This window comes from Clytia hemisphaerica, unplaced genomic scaffold (assembly GCF_902728285.1).
Source record: "Clytia hemisphaerica strain Z4C2 unplaced genomic scaffold, Clytia hemisphaerica genome assembly, whole genome shotgun sequence".
Lineage (NCBI taxonomy): Eukaryota > Metazoa > Cnidaria > Hydrozoa > Leptothecata > Clytiidae > Clytia > Clytia hemisphaerica.
Window position 1 is genome coordinate 492,139 of NW_027103421.1, and position 22,803 is coordinate 514,941.

Below are 22,803 nucleotides of genomic sequence, written 5' to 3' on the forward strand. Positions count from 1 at the left end.
ACTCTTAAGCGTTTGATGAACGTGGGAGAGGGGGGGGGTTTCCGGATGAAGGGGACTTGCAAATTTCAAATTTTTTTTAAATGGGGAGCGGGTCAGAAATTTTACTTCTGAATAATCAGGAATAATTCCTAGACTAAATTTTCAAATTACAAAAGAGAAATTATTCCAAAACTCGAACACCATCTTTAATAGAATAGGTTTTCTAGGTAACAATGCTTTATAACCATGTCTCCTTAGCTCGAAACGTTCATGATAACTCGAGGAGATTCTACGTTCCCCGTGCGTGTTCAAGTTGTGGAGATTCATTGTAGAAAAAGGCAGATGCGACTCACTTCAACTTTGAGACGGTTTGATTCACTCAAACACTCCACCTCATCCCCGTCCTCATCCAACCGTGTGCCGTCGTACTCTGAGAAACAACATAGAAATTGAAGATTAACTTTTAATTCGTGATATTCATGAGGTAGTGTATTCGTTGATTAAAACATTTGGCAGCCATTATTAGATCATGTTCGCTCTAGGAAAATATTTTTTAAATGTCAATACAGAAGAGGCAACACTTCAAAATGAACAAAAACCTCTTTTAATCGACTTCTTTAACAATCTCCACAAAAGAAATTGAAGATTTGGTTGAGGTTCCTAAATGGATTTTACCGAATCGGTCTAACAACCCAGTGGATTCAACAACTTCATCTAATAAAGTCTTACAAGGCCTTTCACGTTTTGTTGAAGGCAAGCATTACGGTTTGTAAATTATACATCGTTGTATTTTTAAAATGATCAGATAGGAAAGAAATGGAAACTTGAAAAGTCACTGAATAATTGAACTTGCAATAATGGAAATACCTGAAAGTACAGTTAATGCTTCTTCGTCACGACCGACGATCTTGAGCGCACTGGCGAGCGCAAGACGAATGGAGACTTGAAGAGGTGCCAGATGAAGAACTTGGTAGTATGCGTCTATGCATTGGTTCATCTCATCAAGATGCTCGTAGACCTCAGCCAATTTCAACCATACTGCAGCCTGTGAAACAAAAAACCAAAACTGATCTGTTGACAAGACTGAAATTTACCCTTCCAATAGATTTATCCAAAAACTAACAAAAACAAACCAAAGAGAAGATTTACGACAAAATCAAAGGTAAAAACCAAATGATGAAAATAGTTTAAAACTGATGCTCGAATACTGCCACTATCCGAGCCTAGTCTATCCCGCTTAGTACCCATCTAACCAATGCCACACACCCGAAGGCAAAAAAGGATGCTATCTAGAGTTTACTCTATGTCGGAAGACTTCTAGTAGTTTCAGGGTGGAACTAGTCCTGAGCTAGACGACCTTAGGCTAATAGTAACGCAATTTCAAAAGGATAGAGTAGAAAATCTGGATCTGCTTAAAAGTCAGATAGGAAAGTTCAGGCTGACAATGGCCTGTTAAAATTCTGGCTTTCTTGAAAATTCAGGGGGAGGGGTAAATTCGTTTTTTATATACTAACTTGATTATATTTTTCAGAGGCAATGACTTCCACAATATATTTCAAGGCTTCACGGTAATTACCTGATAAAGAAATAAATAAACAAAGTATGATAAAAAAGTCACGTGGCAGTATGAATGAATTTCATAAGAACTAAAATGAAACATTAAAGATTTTGTTTTAAAGGTTTCATTTCTACATAAGTGTTCCGTTTCATATCATTTGTTATATTATGCTGATATTAGCAAAAAAACATTTTTCTTGTCCTCTTTCTGACCAAACTTGGTCCACATCCGTGTTAATCCAATGTTAAAAAGCTTGTGAATTGAAATTGATGAGTAAGCAAACGATATCACTCTTATTTATAAACAAAACCTTTAAATAAGCTGATATCGTTTTTTTTTAATTTACTATCTTTTTCACATTGAATTGACAAGGATGTGGAGCAAGATTAGTCAGAACGAGAGGAAAAAGCAACGATTATCAAGAATAAGAATCATGAATTTACTAAGAATATCACCATCATAGAATTTGGCAATTAAATTAAAGCTAAGGCTACACTGAGCAATTTTTTCCGGCGCTTGCAACACAATCTAGATTGCGTTGCAAGCGCCCGAAAAAGTATGAGTGTAACCAAGTCCAAATTCTCTGCAGTCTTTTCTGCAACGCAATAAAAAGGCAAAAGAATATTGCAAAAAAAATAGCAGGAGGTAAAACACTCGAAGAGCACCTTGGTGTATGGAATGGGATTTTAATAAAATATTATTTTTTTGGCTGTTTTTAGAGTATTTTTAACTGTACATCGCTAATTATCCCCCGGTAGAGCTCAAAACCTTCACAACAATGCAAATGTTTTGCTTCAGTCGTAAGAATACCGCAAGGAATATTTGATGGTGTAAGAAACGAAATCCTATCTTGGTCATGTGACATTACAATAGAATTTCAGCGCTTGACCAATCAGAAGATTCCCGGATACTTTTCCCAATAAAGTTAAGCAAAAAAAATCAAGCAACATGCTGAACGGACCTACCTGGTGATCAAAATCAGATAAAAATAGGACAAATAGCAAGAGAGTAAGAAAGTGTAACGAGCCAGCTTGAATATAGGCACTTTTCTGCCCAAATTTGCTCAAAAAATTATTTTTTCGAAAATCAAGCTCCATCAGAAATTAAATATTACCATTTTATAGCACTATGCAAAATATAAGAAAAAAACACCAAGCCAATCTCGAGAAATGCTCATTTTCCCTAAATATGACAAAAGGGAGTTTCCCCAAAGAAGAAAATCCGATTTTTACAGCCAAAAAATTATTTCCGGAAAAAACAGCTTGAGTTACGTTTTAGAAATACTTGGCTTTTATCTTTGTCCAAAAAAATTTGAAAAAACTAATAAAGCAATTTCACACACAAAGTCCAGAAAACCCCATTTTTAGGCACATTTTGGCCCAAATTTGCCGCAAAAAATTATTTTTTGAAAATCGGACTTCATCAGATTTCAAATATTACCATATTACATCAAAGTACAAAAAATCAGAAAAAAATATCGATCCAATCGCCAGAAACGCTCTTTTTCCCTAAAAATGACATAAGGGAATTTCCCCAAATAAGAAAAACCGTATTTGACGACGAAAAAAATTTTCCGAGAAAAATTACTTCATCCACATTTTAGGGTACCTTGCACTCTATCTTTCTGCCAAAAATCAGGAAAAACTAATGAAGCAATTTTGCACCAAGTCCAAAAAACCTTATTTTTAGGTAGTTTTTGGCCCAAATTTGCGAAAATCCGTATTTGACGACGAAAAAAAATTTTCCGAGAAAAATTACTTCAGCCACATTTTAGGGTACCTTGCACTCTATCTTTCTGCCAAAAATCAGGAAAAACTAATGAAGCAATTTTGCACCAAGTCCAAAAAACCTTATTTTTAGGTAGTTTTTGGCCCAAATTTGCCCCCCCCCCCAAATTTTTTTTCAAAAATCGGGCTCCGTCACTTTTCAGGCATTGCTATTTTGTATCATTGTGCAAAAAATTTAAAAAAACTAATGAGCCAATCCCGAGAAAAGCTTGTAACAGACGAACGGACAACGGTCAAATTAAAGGACCTCCTGGTAGGTCCAAAAATTCCACTTTTTATATAAAAAAAAGGGTTTGTGTAATACCTTATCGGCCAAAACTTAGTCGGCCCTAAGTGACTAAATTTTGGCTTGGTGACTAAAATTAGGGCCGACTAAAAATTTGGGCCGACTAAAAATTTGGGTCGACTAAAATTTGGGCCGAATAAAAATTTAGAAATAGCCAAAACTTAGTTATTAGTCGGCCCTTAGTGACTAAATTTTGACGTTGTGACTAAATTAGGGCCGACTAAGTTTTGGCCGATAAGGTATTCAATTGTATTTACCTATATCGTAGTAAGCTTCACCAAGGTCCAGTACCAAATCTCCAACGTCATCAATACTCTCTGAGAACAATGGATATACGATATCCTAAAAAAGTAGTGAGATACCTCTAACACACATAACACCCCTGTCTCACAGCCCCGGTTGAATAGAAAGTCCCGGCTTAAAAATCATTGACAATTAAATCATGCTTGATGGTGGGCATTTTTATCATTAATATTTTTGAGTGAAAAAACAAAGAAATATTAGGAAATATTCCAATGAAAATCTGCAAAAACGGCGATTTCCGGAATATTTCTGACATTTTCGGCCGGAAAAAAATTTCAAAAATCAGATTCGGCCATGTTTTGGGCATTGCTAATATGCATCTTCGTTGCTAAAAGTCTGAAAACTTATGATGAAATCTCGAGAAAATACCAAAAAACCGGTTTTCCAGCATATTTCCGGTATTTTCGGCCGGAAAAGTACGTTTATTGAGAATCGGGCTATTTCGCATTGTAGGTGTTGCCATTTTGCATCAGTGTGCAAAATTTCATGAAATAATATAAAGTACAGCAGCTCAAACAATTCAAGAAAAACCGTTTTCCCGGCGATTCTCGGGTGTTCCGGTGATTTTAAGAAAGTCCCGGCTTCAATAATCAGTTTTATTGACAATTAAATCATGCTTGACTGTGGGCATTGTTATCAATTATATTTTTCTGTGGAAAAACAAGGAAATATTAGGGAAAAAGTCTAGTGAAAATCTGCAAGAACGGTGTCGGAATATTTCCGACATTTTCGGCCGGGAAAGATTTGTTCTCAAAAATCGCACTCTGCCATGTTTTGGGCATTGCTTTGTGCAAAAAATCAGAACAAACTAATGATGAAATCTCGAGAAAATGCCAAAAACAGGCTTTACCGAAATTTTCCCGGGAATTTTTTTTTTTGCGAAAATCGGGCTCCGTTACTTTTTGGGATTTACCATTTTGCATCACTGTGCAAAAAATCAGAAAAAAATAATGAGCCAATCTCGAGAAAAGCTGGTAACAGACGAACAAACGGACGAACGAACATCGGTTAATTTAAAGCACCTACGAAGCCAGGTCCAAAAAATATGGTTAGTAAAGCAAGGGTTATAGAATTGGGTCTTTAGCAGGAAAGTAAAGTGAATTCCCGGGGGGGGGGGGGGGGCACTGGGTTTGCGGACTGACGGTATGTGCGGGCCAAAAATTGGCTTTTAAAATTGCACCCTTACAGTGCAGCAAAAATCAGTGAAAATCATACCCTTAGAGTGCATTTTCCCCCAAATTTTCGATCCCTTTCGTGCAAAAAATGGTCAAAATTCTAGCATTTTTGGTCAAAATATCTAGATTTTTCAAGAATTTTCTGAAATTTCTACCCTTACAGTGCATCTCTAGTTTTTCCGACCCTTACAGTGCATTTTAAACATATTGGAAAAGGTATCTTTAGGACCCGCACATACCCGTCGGTCCTTTTGCCCAGCTGCCCCCCCCCGGGAGTGAATTGTAGAAAGGAAAAAAAGCTTTTGGCTGTATGGCGTGTGACTGGATATATCTGATATAATGATTATGTAATGATCATAATAATAATATTATACAATTTTACATACATGTATGTATAGATGTAATACAAAATTTTTTTAGGGAACAAAGTTTCCGTAGAGACCATCAGCTTGTGGATCCAAGGTGTACCAGAATCCCAAATGTTGTCTGGTCATCTCATCAACATCAAGTTTGCCACTGTTGTCCAAATCACAATGTTTGAAGGTCTGCTCGGCGTCTGCGTCTGATGCACAGATTCCAGAGACTCTTCCATAAGCCTTCCATTCGTCCAAACTGATTGTACCGCTTCCATCTTTATCAAAAATGTCGAACACAACATCTCCCCATCGGCGAATCAAGGTGGTCTTGTTTTGAGACCACAATTTCAAATCGTTGGTAGCAAGTCGTTTCCATCCTTCAAGGAATTCTGGGAATTCCACTTCTTTACCATAATCCATACCAATGGCTTTGAAGAAAGCTTCAACAGCATCTTGATGGCGTTGGGTTTGTTCTGTTGATGCGTTCAATTTGGCGCAAATATCATCCGAAGCTTTGGAGACAATTTCATCCAAAGTGATTTTTCCGTTACCGTTGATGTCCAAAAAGTTGAACATAAATCTATGACGGTTGATCCATTTTGGATTATCAAAATCAGGTTTAAGTTTGACGGCGTATTTGGATCCAGTTTCTTGTTGAGCCATGGTTGTCAAAGATTTCTGAAAGCTTTCAGATAGTATTGATCTTTTAGCTATTGCACTTGGTTGTGTTCAGCTGAGAGATGATTTTCAAAGTTTCAGTCCAGCCATTTTATACTAGCCGGTTCCGTAAATTAATTTACCGAACAGACCACGTGCATTACTGGTCCTTTAATCTGTTAATCAGGGTTACGATTAAATAATTTCACGCGATAGGTCCTCAAATTCAAACTGTTGAATGAGAGTCGTTGAACCCTGAAGGTCACAGGGCAGTTCTTTACTTACTTATCTGTCAAAAGGTGTGTATGAAAGTGTCAAATATCAATCGATAGATATTTGACATTTAAATGAGCTGTCAAGTTTTGTTTTGATTATAGCGTTCATTTTTAATTTTACAAGCGATACTTTTATGAACCTACCATTTAACACATATATAATTGATATCTGGCGTGACTGTTACCAAAACAATCATTCAGAAGACAAAAAGTGAGAATATATTAAAATTCGTCGTTTGTTTCTTATAAAAACACGGTTGAGACCAAAATTTCAAGCTCAAACACAAATATTCTTTCATATTCAATACTTTGTGAGCAAAAAAACATCTATCTCATCAAAAAATTGAGTAATTTTGCTAAGAAAATTGATGTATGCTTATTAATAGTGATTCTCACGATAAAGATTCGTTTCTTAAGGCGAAATTTTTTTTGTAAAAATCTGCTTCAACCATCTTTTACCGATGATGGTACCCTACTTTCATGTAAAAAATCAGAAAAAAACAATGATGATCCAATATTTCACAAAGTCCAAAAAACCCTAAATTTACCAAAGAATTTTCTTCTGAAAATCGAGCTCCGTCACATTCAAGGGTATATAGTTATGTATTTGAATTAGCCAAGCTTGAGAAAAGCTGACTTATCTGAATTATCATCCGACACGCTCTGGAAGGTTTAGATTACGCAATTTTGCAAGACCGCGTCAAGGATTTTGCAGCAGGAGGTTCGGTAACTATTAGGCGGGGGGTCGGGCTCAAAATTGTCGAATTGATAAAGCATCCAGGATGATCATCCGGCCGTCGCACTAAACATCCGGCAGTTAAGCCGGAATGAGCATCCGGTCGTCGAACCGATTATCCAGCCGCCGGAGCGAACAGGCGGAGCGAGCAAGGGGACTGATTGACATTTTGTCACGAAATCTGGTCTATAAATTAAAATAAATCAATTTCGTGTCTAGTTACACAAACGATGCGTGGTTCGGAAAAGCTGGCATTTTACACTTTGAGACTAATAAATAATTTTTGAGAGACTAGCGCTAATAAATAGTTTTTAACTATACAAGATTGGTAAGTCTTCTTGATGACATCTTTCAGGTCATTCTGGATCATTTTGAAACTTTTGTTTATGTCGCATTGAGTTTATGTTAAAAGACACGAATACATGATTTAATTTACAGACCGGAATGATAGTTCGCCTGTTACTCTGACTGCCAGAAGCTCGCACCGACGGTCGGATGCTCGATGCGAAGGCCGGATGCTCGGTTCGACGGCCGGATGCTAGGTTCAACGGCCAGGTGATAGGTTCGACGGCCGGAGCTCATTCTGGTTAAACGGCCAGATGCTTACTACGACGGCCGGATGGTCATCCCGGATGCTTTATCGATTCGACGATTTTGAGCCCGACCCCCCTGATAGGTAACCCTCTTCAGGGATTGGCGGGCCCAACCGAAATATCTTTAGCTTTACGCGCAAGGGCAGTTGAACCCGACTGAGGATGCGACACATCAAAGGCCGACTATTATTCCTCTCCGATGGGAAGTTGGTTCGCTCCTTTAGAGTTTTAGCGGGGGTGGCCGCCAATCCGCCATCGGAATATCAGATAAGTAACTAACGCACGAACGCACGAACGAACAAGAGTTAATTTTTATAGGACCTCCACCACTGGGGAAGGTTCAAAAGTCGAGACCAACACTATAAGGGCTGCTCCTACTTAAATAAGCTCTTTGGGATATACACAAGAGACTACAAAAGTTTACTTTAGGCATACAAACTTTCGCGAGCAGAAACTTTTGCGATTTTTGCGAATTTTAGCCCTTTTCGCGAAATTAAATGTCTCTGAAAATTCTTGAGAGGGTAATTCGCGAAATTTTGTGCTCGCAAAAAAAATCTGAAAAGAAAATTAACTCAAATTTTCATCTTCGATGATAACATGGATAAAATTTAGTGTAGATCTTATGCAAAAGTCCATCAACTGTGGTTCGAATACATTTGAACGATCAAAAACTGGTTTTATGCACCGAAAACTTGAATTTTCTGCTAAAAGTATCCCTCATTCGCGAAAGTAAAGTTTAAGTAAAGTTTCTGTTCGCGAAAGTTTGTACGCCTAAAAGTATACATTTTAATACATACGTCAACAAAGTCTAACTGGTTGCTGTAAATCAAGCATTGCGCCAATTTAACACGCAAATCTAATGGTAGGTTGGACGGGCAATAATATTCGGACGTCTCCACAGTTGCGTTTTCATTGGCCGGCTCCAATGTTGCGTATGTTTTCTCTGGCGAAGCTATAAAGAAATATATATGTAATAGACCTTATCGGAGTTTTTTATTTTTCTAAAAAAGTGATTCATTGTGGGATTGTTTCGGGAGTATTACAATAGAAATTTCTTAAGAATTCCTCGAGGGAATTCTATTGTAATACTCCCGAAACAATCCCAAAATGCATTGCTTTTTTAGAAAAATAAAAAACTCCGATAAGATCTATTCATGTCGTCAATACGCGGTTTTTCAGTTAGCGTTCTGTTTTGATTCCGTGTAAATCACACGAAAAAGTATTATGTAAACAAACTCTCAGATCGTGTTTTCATTGGTCGGTTCTGGGGAATAACTGGAAGTTTACTGTAAACCTTTAACCCTAATAAATCCCGGCCTGGTTTTTTTAAGGTTTCGTCCTTTCTGCCTAGGAAAGAACTAAAGTTTCCTTCTAAATGGGTTGGTCTAAAAAGCAGGGTAGCCAATGGGGTACCTCTTTTTGCCTTAACTTTTGAAATCTGAAACCTATTTTCATGTGGAAATAACTATTACAACATCTTGTTAATGAACCCATGTAATATAATTTAAGATTCCTTTCGAACTTCAGCCACAATAGCCTTTTTTCCAAAGGTACTGAACTTTGTTACTTCTCAAGAGACCTGGCGCCATATTGTCTTCCTTCTTGGCTTCGTTTGAAAATTTACAGACCCGAATAAAAAATATATACAAAACAGTTTTTAATATTTTAGATTTAGATTTTATTTTTGTTTTTAATTCTTATTTCCGTGAAGCTGTAATTCGATGATAATAGCTTTGGAATCGCCTTTGGGCCATATGATCTCTAATCTTGTCATACACGTTTTTTTTTTAAGAAACACACTTTTAAGAAACATGAGGCTCAGAATGCCTAAAAACTAAGAAACATCTAAGAAACATGCTGAGGCTGAGAATGAGAAAATAACATTTTTAACACGGTTTTTTAGAACCTTCCAATCTTTGCATGAAAAATAGCCTGATTATGTCAAAAAGTTTAGAAACATGTAAGAAACATTTAAGGCTCAAAAGGCCGATTTCTTAAGAAACATTGAGGCTGCTTGGTAAAACTAGTTTCTTAAAAAAAACGTGTATCTTAACAATCCTTTGTTATTGAATCTATTGTTTAATTTAAATCATGTTTAGATGTTTCAAACAATTAATTCCTTTCAAATTTTTTAAATATGGCAGCTTATAATAGGTACAAAAGGTCTTTTGAAATAGCTCTATTATAATGAAGCTCTATTTCTTACTCCTCGTGCATTAACACGTGGTAATCTATATCTTTGTTTATCTTTGGAATCATACATGATCAATCTAAGTATCAATCAGATTCATGCTCCCTGGTCAGTAAAATGCTGTTCTATGTATTCATTTTCGGTATTTCTATTTTGGTCTGTAAAATATTTAGGTACCCCACAACCTAGCCCAATTGGCTACCCCAATTGGCTACCCTGCTGACCAACCCCTTCTAAATTACCTGATTCAAATTTTTTAAATGTGTTATTTTCCTTCTTAATTCTTCATCTTTTTCATTTCAGAAAAATCTAGCTCAAAGTCTTTCAAACTGTTTTTTAAAGTAAAGCCCGGCATATGCCAACTTTGGCGAATAGATGGAAAGTGGTCAAGTGGTCATGTCGGTATATGCCGAGAAAAGGTTAGATTGACTTACCTGTGTTAAAATTTTCCATAATATTCAATGTTTCTTGTCCTTCCTTGAGCGTGTCCGCGACATTGGAAGCAAGCTCGTTCGTTCGTTCTTCAAATTTCTCTTTCGTCATTTCAACACTTTGTGATAAAAATTCATCCAGCCGTTTAGAATCACCTCGTGTTAATGCTTTGATACGCTCGTAAACAAATGACGGGATTTTGACACCACATTGTTGGATGATCAGCTGATAAATACAAGATTGTGAATGTTACGTAAAGTCGTTTATCGTAGATCGACTAGACTCAGTTCGAGTTTCAAGCCAAAGGCTCGAGGCAAATCTTTTACCCTTCCCAATCAAGAAAAAGTGAAGTTCTGACACTTTCACAGATTCGGAAACACGAATTAAATCTGGCGCTTTCTTTTTTTTTCCACGCGGTACATTTTCCTAAACCCGGTAATTTATCAATCCGGTGTTCGTGTAAAAAGCACGCAGGTCATACGTTTTTGATGGGAAATAAGTGGCTGCATTTCCTATCCAAGAGTCTCCTCTCTCACTTCAGGGCTTTATAATCAATGGATAGATTTCCTCATTAACGGGAAAAATTTCTTAACAATGGAAAAAAAACAAAAAGTACGTTAGTTAAGTTAAGTTTCTTAGGACGAAAGTGAGAAAGCCACATATCGTTATCCATGACCAGATCGTTTAGACGGAATCTTCTAAGGCCAACCGGCACGGCTATCTATGAACTGAACGGAACGTTGGACGCAGTGGGGGCCTCGAACTGCGAGCCCCTGGTTTAATAACTCTGGTGCCTTTGACTACTTGACTGGTTGGCTATTGGTTCATTTGCTTTTTATAGGAAAAATCGTCACTTACCTCAATAGCATTTATAAATTCTTTATTCTCAATATAAATTTCACACAATATATTGACAGCTAAAAAATGAAGAAGTAAGAAATACAGTGCACGTCTTTTTTATAAGAACATCAAAGATTTTTGAAGGATGTTTTTAACCTCTTGAGTTTCAACCTTAGAAATGCGATTAAAAGTTCTTATTTTCACCATTATTAAAGTATTTTAGTCCAATTTCTTAAAAATCGGGTGTTTTAAAGTTTGCAAAACCTTTAAATGTTCTTATATAGTTTTTTCTTATCAAGCAGCAAATCACAGGCCGACTATCAGCCAGATATTGAAAGTTTTGTAGATCTTCAGAGCTTTGGTGTGTCAGAAGAACATTTCGAAATCGGGTACCAGATAACATTTTCAGCTCATAGTTCACCGTGACACATTTGAACAAATTTATCAACCGCTTCCCAGCCCTTAATTAACTAAGGTGAGATTGAGTTTTTACAAGCTCTTATTTGATTTGGTTGGTCGTTAACCAGTAATAAAACAATTTTGTCACTTTTTCTAAAGAACGCGTCATTTTTATTACGTAAGTAATATAAAGCAGTATAAAAACCCCATCCCATCTGCTAAGGCGACAAACCACACCCCCTTTTACCTAATATCAACTCATACCTTCAAAATCTTCCACAGTATCACACGCGTCGAACGCCAGCTGCAATGAATACTGAACTTTATCTTTCAAACCAAGCTTGTGGTACAACTAGAAGCAAAAACAAAAAATGATTTGTCAAATAAAATATCATGAATGTTGAAAAACGAAGAAATGACTGCTTAGAAAAATGCTAGCCGTGATTTTTTCGTTTGTTAGGAATTCATCTGCTAGTTAGTCCAAAGACAACAAAATTCAGTTATCAGTATAGTCTATTCGAATTAGCGTTTTACATGGACAAAATTCACACGAACTGAAAATCCATGCTGAGTCGCTATTAAGATACGAAAATTTAAGCCCCATCGATGCACGGATGAAAAAAACTTCTGAGGCCTTTTTAATACCTTGACGATTTCAAAGTCTTTTCAAAGTCAGTCTAATCCGTCTACTCACAGCGGTTAAGATAACTGCATATACAAGAACGCTTATTTACTCCTTCTGGTAATATATGAAGAAAACCTCTAACCTTTTTCGAATTAAAATGCATCCTTCTTAATAAGAGCCACCTATTTTCTGGGAGTTGGTCATCTTATTACAAGTAAAGTTTCAGGTTTTTAAAATTTTTTCCAGGTTTCAATAAAATTTTGACTATCTACTGGACTAGTACATGTTTCCTGTTTCCTAGCAAAGAAATTTGAAAAATTGGTCCGTCTACCAGTTTGTACACCCCTGTCTCACAGCCCCGGTGAAACTTTTTCCCACAGCTGGGGATAAAGATTTCTATCGAAATCCCAATGGGGATAGAAGTTCTATTGTTTCCGAGCTTAAAATATTCATTGAGGATGGTTTTGGACAGCAAATTTTTGCTTTGAATTTCCAATGTGGACGAAATCAAAGTTAATTTCCCAGTGGGGCTGAAATTGTAGGGTATTTTGTCCATCGGGGAAGAAATTTTGACCAAATTTTTCAGTGGGGCTGGGGTGTGTTTGTAAACGCAACACTTTGGATAATGATCAGGCTGAATATCAAACAGCACAAATTGACAACGGTTGGAAAAGAAAAAGAAATTCGGTCAAGTCTTTATACCTTTGCAATTCGTTTGCCACAGCTCATGTATGTAATCTTATCCACTGGTGTAACACGCTGAATAATATAAAAAATCATAAGATACAGTGGAATCTCCATAACTCGAGCCTCTACAACTCGAATGTCTCCTTAACTCGAAAAAATGTTATTGTCCTTTTAGGTAACAATTCAAAGGAGGTTTCAGAGGCAGTGACGCTTAGAAAATCAATCCAAATATCGATTTTCGGGGCTGATTGAATTCTAATTTTTCTAACAGATAGCCAGATAGTCATTTTGACGCTAGTCGTGGGAAAAATCGATATGTGAATGGTCCCGTGCTACTCAACGTGAAACGATATTCATTCAAACAAAATTAACATATTTTGGGAGTAAATAAAATTTTTTGTATAAAAACTATTGACTGGGATTGTGTTAGTTTATATATAAACGACTGGAAGAACCCAGTACTATAATAAAAATTCACAATAATAATGCCATTCAGTTTCAGTTGTCCTCGTTATACTATGATCGTTTTTTTTTAATTTAGTACTCTAGAATACTGAGAAAATGGGAGCTAAGTTTATAGTACAGGAAGCGTAATTCGCGAAAAAATGCGAATGTGAACTTATCTCGACTAACTGAGACTAACTGTAAATAAAAGAATTTTTACTGTAAAGAAAAATCAGAAAAAAATATAAGAATTTTACCTTATGTATCTGGAAGTAAATATCAAGACATTTTCGATAATCACCGTATGCAAAATACTTTAGACTGCGTTCCCATTGCAATTCGATATCCCACGGTTTGTATTTACAGGCTAAAAGAAGTAACAATTTGAGTTTAAAGTTCGAAAGGATACGTAGATGAAATTTTCAACCTTTCCCAAGAAAGAAAAAGTGAAACTTAAGAATTGCGCCGAATTTTAGCGATAAATTTTACTTTCAACTTTACTTTATATTATACCACGCAGAACACGCAATTTGGATGGAAAATGAGTGGTTTCATTTTGAAATCCCCTTCGGGGTTTTAAAAACAATGAAGTAACGTGTTTCATTTTAAGCGCACGAGTTTAACATGAATATACAAAGGAATTTATCTTTCTTTATTGTTTTTTATTCGACTTTTTTGGTGCGAATTTGACCCTTTCTCCCCCTCCTAGTCTTCTTAGGGACATTCGAAGATCACGTGCGAAAGCAGCCGGCAAGGCGAGCTTTTTTTCTGATGTGATCTGAGAGCATATTTCAGCTAGAAATTTTGATTCTAAAATTAATCAGCTAGCAATGATGATGTGTTCTGACGAGACAGGGCTATAATCAAGGTCATCTAACGTGTTCTTGTTATCTAGGTAACCCTAGAAAGCTTCAGAACACATCTCCTAAGGAGACAGGGGGATAACCAAAAGAAAATCGATGTAATCTTGTTGCCTAGTAACCCTAGAAATTTTCAGAACACATCCTTCGTGGAGAAAAACAAATATTTTACAAGTTTATCTTGGCAAACTGTTTTTCCTAGATTTTAGAACACATCAAGCCATAAAGTAGTGATAAGACAAATAATGCGATAAAGGTTTCCTACAATCAGTGCCATAATATATTAGCACTTTTGGCTAATTTACCATTTTTCGAAAATTGAAGTTCGAGCGAAAATGTCAATTTTTAGGCCTTCAACTTGATTTCATCGATTATTTCGATCTGGGAGGGATTTATTGGTTTCTAGGCTATATTTCAAGCCCTACCGGACCATTTTTGAACCTTTGTCTTGTCTTGAAGTCTTAAGTCTAGCGTTAAAACTCAGAGTTAAAACTCTACCCTTCCAACCTACTTTAGAGCACTTACAAATCGATTGTGGTTTCAAAACACCCCGGTGAATTTCCCTTTTGTGCCAAGTATTTTGTCACAGATTGTAGAAATCAGAACACGTAATTTGTATAAAAAATTGAAAGGTCATAACATTTGGTCTCCTAGAAGATAAGAACATATATTTCTAAAAAATCTCCCCGCCGGCTGCTTCTGCACGTGTTAAATGGTTGATTGGCAGCAGAATGAAGAAAAGAAGGCTATGAAAAAAGAACAAATAGCAAGAGAGTAAAAAATGTAGTGAGCAGCTTGAAGTATCACAGCTCAAATAAATATCGACCTGTGAAGTATAGTTAAAGTCGTATGACTTATAGTCGTAGATACTGGGGTGAATAAATATTTTAGCGTGAGTCCAAAAAAACCATGTTAGGCACTTTTTGGTCCTAAAATTTGCCCAAAAAGTTATTTTTTCGAAAATCAGGCTCCATCAGATTATAAAAATTACCATTTTACATTACTGTGCAAAAAATCAGAAAAAAATATAAAGCCAATCCCGAGAAAGTCCCTTTTTCCCTAAAAATGACATAAGGGAATTTCCCCAAATAAGAAAATCCGATTTTTACGGCCAAAAGAATTTTTCCGAAAAAAAACTGCTTCATCCAATTTTAAGAGTATGCATAAAATCAAAAAAAACTAGTAAAGCTATTTCACACAAAGTCTAAAAAAAACACTTTTAAGGCATTTTTTGGCCCAAATTTGCCCAAAAAAATGTTTTTTTCGAAAATCGGGCTCCGTCACTTTTTAGGAATCACCATTTTGCATCACTGTGCAAAAAATCAGAAAAACACTAATGAACCAATCCCGAGAAAAGCTGGCAACAGACGAACGAACGGACGAACATCAGTTAATTCAAAGGACCTCCGGAGTAGGTCCAAAAATGAGTGAGAAGTTAGTCCTTGTCGTAACATACAGTGGATGCGGCAATTGAAGCCCATACAATACGCATGCGTAATTTGTCGTTCTTTTACTATATGTAGTTTATCTTCGCAGTTTACAAAGAGGAATCAAAACATTGGCAAAATTTGTCATTCTTCATTGTCGTTTTTATCGTTATTTGTCGTTCGTTTTATACGTTTTTCTTCGTTTTATATGCTATCTACGTAGTGGTGGCCTTCTTTTGTAGCTTAAACTTCCTAAACAATCAAAATGTCACCTGCAAACACAAGCTAAAGAAAGTGTAAGTTCTTATAAAACTGTTCTTATAAAAAAAAGTTGTTGGTGTACCTTTATCATAACAAGCCATCTCTTGTTTGACATTATCGGCTTCACGACATCGTCTGCCCATTTCGATCCATTCGTGTGAGTCTCGGCAATCCAAGTATGCGTAGATCAAAGAATACTTAAAGAAATACGGGCATACAATCATTATAAGGTAGTGCAGTGGTAGAGCATCAAGCTACAGTGCGCAAGGTTGTGGGTTCAACCACCAGCCGGGTCAAACCAAAGATTTACCAAAATGGTACTTGATGCCTCAGCAATTAAGAGAAGGATCAAGGGTAAGTGGGACAATCCAGGGAGAAAGAGTGGCGCCCTCCCCTACCTTCGAGTAGATAACTATCGAAAGAGGAGCCTTCGGGTCGCCTCCAAATGCGGTCGTAGACTTACTTACTAGTACAGTAGAGTCACTTTCACTCAAACAGTTATAACTCGAATGTCTCCTAAACTCGACCAAGTTTTCTCGTCCTTTCAGTTAACAATACATCTCCATATTTTTCTTAACTTAAACAGATTTGTGTTCCCCGTGTGGGTTCGACTTATTGAGACTCCATGTCATGAACAGAAAAGCTTCACGAAGTGAACACCACACTATTTGGTTGATAGACCTCAACAAATAACCTGATAACAGCATAAATTTCTTACGCGCACGGTAAACCTCTGAAGGCGCTTGAAATTTAATCATCTGAAGAAAATAGTTCTCCCGCGGAAAATCCTACAAAAAGAATCTTGTTGTGTGCCAGAAAGTCAAAAATTAAATTTTCCTGATATAGCCCCCTATTTTCAAACACAATCACGCAATTTGATTGTCATTCCCAGTCCTTTAAAACGAACACGGACCTCAAGAAAATGAGATTGCATATTCGTATGATTGTTATGTTTTCATCCATCCCTTTAGAGCTTCAGCGTGGTGGGCAGAAAACAATCACAATCTGATCTCAGGTTATAAGCAAATGAACCGTAATAGAGAGGTTGCCTAGTAACCCTAGAAATTTTCAGAACACATCCTTCGTGGAGAAAAACAAATATTTTACAAGTTTATCTTGGCAAACTGTTTTTCCTAGATTTTAGAACACATCAAGCCATAAAGTAGTGATAAGACAAATAATGCGATAAAGGTTTCCTACAATCAGCGCCATAATATATTGGCACTTTTGGCTAATTTACCATTTTTCGAAAATTGAAGTTCGAGCGAGAATGTCAATTTTTAGGCCTTCAACTTGATTTCATCGATTATTTCGATCTGGGAGGGATTTATTGGTTTCTAGGCTATATTTCAAGCCCTACCGGACCATTTTTGAACTTTTGGATCCTCTGTTCCTCTGTTCCTAAGGTCCTAAGACTTAAGTCTAGCGTTAAAACTCAGAGTTAAAACTCTACCCTTCCAACCTACTTTAGAGCACTTACAAATCGATTGTGGTTTCAAAACACCCCGGTGAATTTCCCTTTTGTGCCAAGTATTTTGTCACAGATTGTAGAAATCAGAACACGTAATTTGTATAAAAAATTGAAAGGTCATAACATTTGGTCTCCTAGAAGATAAAAACACATTCACAATCTGATCTCAGGTTATAAGCAAATGAACCGTAATAGAGAGGTTAAGCATATAGCTATTTACGCCATACAGGAGTGGAGTTGAGTTTCTCAAGGGCTATTTTTCGAAGTTACAGGCTAAAAGAAATTGGAAAAGCTCTCATCATAAAATTAAATCAGAAACTAAGAAAATATTTTACCCGCACGTCCGTGTTGAATCTGTACGGCCTTAAATCCAAACTCGCGTCGTAAATAATTATTAGCGAGGTTAAGCACGGGTTTATTTTGACCGTAAAGTGCAATACCGTAGGCCTGTACATAACTTGCCAAAGCAAATCAAGCAAGTGAAATCTTATGTATAGGCCTACGATATCGCATTGAACGACCTAAATAAACACTTGCTTAACCTCGCTATTAATCTCGCTCCTATATGCTGATATTGCTGAACTGTGTTTCGAGCTACCAAATATTACCTGGAGCGCCATTTCTTTGTCACCTTGTTCATCGTAGATGAAAGCCAATGTTTTGAACGGTAATCCACTGTATGGCGCTGCAAATATAAAAAAGCATAGTACTATTTGTAGGATCGACAAGATAATTCTTTAAAAGTACAGGAAAAAATAGGGCAAAAATGGAGGATTTATTGATAATTTCCGGAAAAAAAGCCTTTGAAGTGTGATTCCAATACACTCTTCTACATTACTTCGACATGCATAAAATGATTTCGAACCTCGTTCCCAAAGACTTGTTGCTATGATACTTGAACGTCCTCAAACAATGTTTGTGAGTGTTTGCGGTTTTGTATCAAAATTGAAAACAGTCTTTTTATTTGGGAAAACACAATATTACATGTGTAAAGGTTGCTTGAAGCAATTTAATTTCATTTAAAAACGAGGCCCGCAATGCTGTTGATTTATTTTGAAAAGTGAGTATTAGAGAGATTATGTATCGGAGATATTCTACGGCTACGGTTGCGGGGCTGCCCATGCGGGTCGTCACCGAAGGCGACATGTCGTTGTCTACTTTGCTCTGTACGGGAAAAACACCAAAACACCGTATTAGCAAAGTTGACATAATGCCGTACGTCAAATACCGAACTTGCTTTCACCCGCCATTACTTGCCTTACTCGCCATTTCCCTCGCCAATTTAACCGTAGCCGTAGAGAATTCCAGATACATATTCTTGCTATTGTACGCTTACCTTCTCTAACGATCTCCATACATATATCTGCTGCCTGTTTGAAATCTTGTTTGGCAACCAATAAATTTGCTTGTCCCATTTGAAGACGTAGTAATTCTGGTAACTTGTGGTGGTTGGGTGGTGTCCGTTTGCTGTCTCTCTTACGGAGTTGGAAATCTTGGAAATCTTTCATGATATCTGGGACATTGTCACCTAAGAATTTAAAGAAAATCCTGGAAATCTTTCATGATATCTGGGACATTGTTACCTAAAATTTAAAGAAAATCCTGGAAATCTTTCATGATATCTGGGACATTGTCGCCTAAGAATTTAAAGAAAATCTTGGAAATCTTTCATGATATCTGGGACATTGTCACCTAAGAATTTAAAGAAAATCTTGGAAATCTTTCATGTTATCTGGGACATTGTCACCTAAGAATTTAAAGAAAATCTTGGAAATATTTCATGTTATCTGGGACATTGTCACCTAAGATTTTAAAGAAAATCATGGAAATCTTTCATGATATCTGGGACATTGTCACCTAAGAATTTAAAGAAAATCTTGGAAATCTTTCATGATATCTGGGACATGTTACCTAAAATTTAAAGAAAATCTTGGAAATATTTCATGTTATCTGGGACATTGGCACCTAAGAATTTAAAGAAAATCTTGGAAATCTTTCATGATATCTGGGACATTGTCACCTAAGATTTTAAAGAAAATCATGGAAATCTTTCATGATATCTGGGACATTGTTACCTAAAATTTAAAGAAAATCCTGGAAATCTTTCATGATATCTGGGACATTGTCACCGAAAATCTATGTTCGTCGTTGTCAGGGTAGAAGGACCAATCTCAAAATGAGTCTCTTAGCATATTGAGAATCTTTATTCTATAAGATGAACCTTTGGCAATGAAATTGGCCCTTTCATCTCATAGAGGAGAGATTCATCCACATGACCCAAGGCCAAATTTCGTTGTCAAAAGTTGATGTTAGAAATGTTAGAGAACAATTCTCACTTTCCTAAGATACTAATTTTGAGATTTGCCCTTTTGCCTTTTGCCTTGGGTCTTTGCGATGCCTTGCAAGCCTAACTCCATAACTCAAAATTTCCTTTACTCGAACAAATTTTTGTTTCCCGTCATGCTGCGTGTTCGAGTTATGGAACCTCCACTGTATTGTGAGCTTGATTGTACAACGTTTTTCAACATTCTTTTAATCAATTTAATGAGGTTTTTTGTTAAATATGAAGAAAGCAATATACAAAGAGCTGTTGATGAAGGCCAAAACCTAACTTTCCATAAGAAAAAGTTCAACAACTGAACCCAAAACTAGCAAATTAATTCAAAGAAAAAATAAAATACGTAAAATGTTGAGGCAGCAAATATAGAGAACAGAAAAATGAAGCGACTGCTTAAGAAAAAATGTATACGACAAAATCAATCAAAGATTATTGATGGAAATAATTTAAAATGCTCGAATACTACCACTATCCAAGCCTAGTGTAAAAACTGCCACTTAGTACACATCCATCAACCCAATGCCACACACCTGTTAATAACCATTTCCATCCGACATACACATTAAAGGTTTTGTTTTTACATAAGCGTTCCCGTTTCATGTCAGACAAATATTTCATATCAGGACAGTGTCCTCCTATTGTTATATTATGCTGATATAAGCAAAAAATGCTCTTCTTTTCCTCTTTCTGGTCAATCTTGCTCCATATCCGTGTCAATCCAATGTGAAAAAGCTTGTGAATTAAAATTGATGAGTAAGCAAATGATATCACTCCTTTAAAAGACAAATCTAATAAAAAAATAACCGTACCGGTCGAATCTTCTGTTAATCTTCGATGCCTCATTTTTGAGCGTCTCTTATTTATGGTAGAGGTTGGTATAATGACGGCCAGCTCTTTAATAATGGGTCGTAACTCTTGCCATGTGATTGTCAACGCCCCTGTTGACGGTACCTCACTTTCCAAAGGCGTTGGCAGGTCTTCGAATGATGGCATTTGTAAATCAAAAGTTATCAGTCGACGTTTCGCTTTTTCAGACTTATTCGCTTTACCTAAAAAGAAAATAAATCTTGGAGGAAACCTTACTTTTTTATATCCATACTGGGGGTACTGGTACTGGTGGACGAACATTAGGGTGTTTTGTATTTTACAAGTAGGAAACCACACATTTCAAAGAAATTTTTTTTTGAATTGAAAAGCAGGAGAATTATGTAGATATGCGTCCAAGATTCAGACCTTAAAAATGGTTTTCCTAGGGCACCCCTTAGATCAGGGCAAATAGATGTTGGAAATTTTAAATACCGTTTTTATAGGTTTTTAGGAGAGGGTGTATTTATTAAATAACTGATAACCCAGGTCACTTTAACGAAATAAATGGGAACCTTATTTCGCAATTTCATTATTATTTAAGCACAAATATGTGACTCCCCAAGCGATTTTAAGTACCTGAAAATTGGACCAGTCTCTTTTATAAGAACATTTTTGAAAGCTTCGGATATTTTTAACTTTTTGAGCTTTAAGCCTAAATTTTTTTTAACATGTTCTTATTTTGACCATTCTGTTTGTATTTTTGACCGTTTTCCTAACAAATAGGCTGTTTTTGAGTCCACAAAGCCTGAAAGTGTTCTTAACTTGTTCTTGACATTTTGGCCATCGAAGCCTTATGTTCTTATTAAAAAACGTGAAAATAAAACAAAAGCTGACCTATTTGTAGAACCTCCTCTTCCGTTTCGGTCCCATCATCTTCTTCATAGTCACTGTCTTCTTCAACAACTCCGCCTGACGTGTTGTTGAAAAACTGCTTGCTGGTTCCAGGTAATGTCTAGAACAAAAAATTGTGTTGTGTGATCGAGCCCTTACAATCAAAGTCATAATATTTGAAAAAAAAGGGGAAATTCCCACGAAATCTTACAACCACAAACGATTTGGAAGTGCTCTAAATTAGGTTGGAAGGGTAGAGTTCCCGGGGGGGGGCAGCTGGGCAAAAGGACCGACGGGTATGTGCGGGCACTAAGGGTGTCTTTTTCAAGGCACCTCAAATGCACTGTAAGGGTCGGAAAAACTAGAGATGCACTGTAAGGGTAGAAATTTCAGAAAATTCTTGAAAAATCTAGATATTTTGACCAAAAATGCTAGAATTTTGACCATTTTTTGCACGAAAGGGATCGAAAATTTGGGGGAAAATGCACTTCAAGGGTATGATTTTCACTGATTTTTGCTGCACTGTAAGGGTGCAATTTTAAAAGCCAATTTTTGGCCCGCACATACCGTCAGTCCGCAAACCCAGTGCCCCCCGGGGGTAGAGTTTTAACGTTAGACTTTTAAAGACTTCGAACCTTAGGATCTGAGGATCCAAAAGTCCAAGAGTGGTCAAATAGGGCTCAGAATATAGCCTGGAAGTCTATGAAATCTTCGCGAATTATAAATAAATTTATCAATTAGCCCAAAAGCGACTTTCTCGCCCGAACTTTAAATTGCTAAAAACGAGGAATTAACTAAAATTCTCAATATATTTTGACCCATATTGTAGTAGTTGACTCAGTAGAGCTTTAAACACTACAAATAACAAAATAATATACCATTTGCTCATCACCACCACCACCAGAAGCTGCACCAGAAGTAAAAGCGTCACCCCAAGATGAGAACACTGAAGCTGATTCCTCGCTTACTCCTTGGGACATTGCATGTGGTCTCCCACTGGGTGTGGTACCAGCCCTTTGTTGTGTGTGATGATTTTCAGTTTCATCTTCATTACCCTGTTGCTCAAGCCATGTATCAAAAGAAATTTCTCCTTGCAAATATCGCATCAAGTCTGGATTGGCAGAATAATTTTCCATATTTATTTGACAAAATAAGTTGTATTTTGTGTGTAATTTTATAAATTCTGTTCTAAAAAAAGATAGAAATAAATGTTCCATTAATTTGAAAACATGACTTAAAAAACAGCCCTAAAAAATAATAACAAATGCCAGCAAGATGCATGAACGAACAAATTACAAAGATTTTTTAACTCACACGCAGGGCCTGAAATAACAATATTTTGATGGTCAGAAGCAAATGGATTCAGGTCGGACATGCCTGAATGAATTTTTAGCTAATAATTGGTCGGATTGTCCGTGATCATTT

General features: G+C 36.6%; 2 protein-coding genes across 2 annotated transcripts; both read right to left on the reverse strand.

The window, feature by feature from the left end:
- Positions 1-302: 302 nt before the first annotated feature.
- On the reverse strand, positions 303-22,562 carry LOC136797796 (general transcription factor 3C polypeptide 3-like). Its single transcript, XM_067054381.1, has 16 exons — positions 22,257-22,562; positions 21,382-21,499; positions 20,490-20,729; positions 18,679-18,870; positions 17,951-18,027; positions 15,954-16,068; positions 13,581-13,690; positions 12,895-12,951; positions 11,832-11,919; positions 11,187-11,245; positions 10,331-10,553; positions 8,503-8,657; positions 3,868-3,952; positions 1,494-1,555; positions 847-1,024; positions 303-409 (listed from the first exon to the last, which is right to left on the reverse strand). The coding sequence occupies exons 1-16, from the start codon at positions 22,512-22,514 to the stop codon at positions 303-305; spliced, it is 2,124 nt and encodes a 707-aa protein (XP_066910482.1). The 5' UTR covers positions 22,515-22,562.
- LOC136797837 (clytin-like) lies at positions 5,398-6,122 on the reverse strand. The gene has a single exon (XM_067054418.1). The coding sequence runs from the start codon at positions 6,105-6,107 to the stop codon at positions 5,505-5,507; it is 603 nt and encodes a 200-aa protein (XP_066910519.1). The 5' UTR covers positions 6,108-6,122; the 3' UTR covers positions 5,398-5,504.
- Positions 22,563-22,803: the final 241 nt, after the last annotated feature.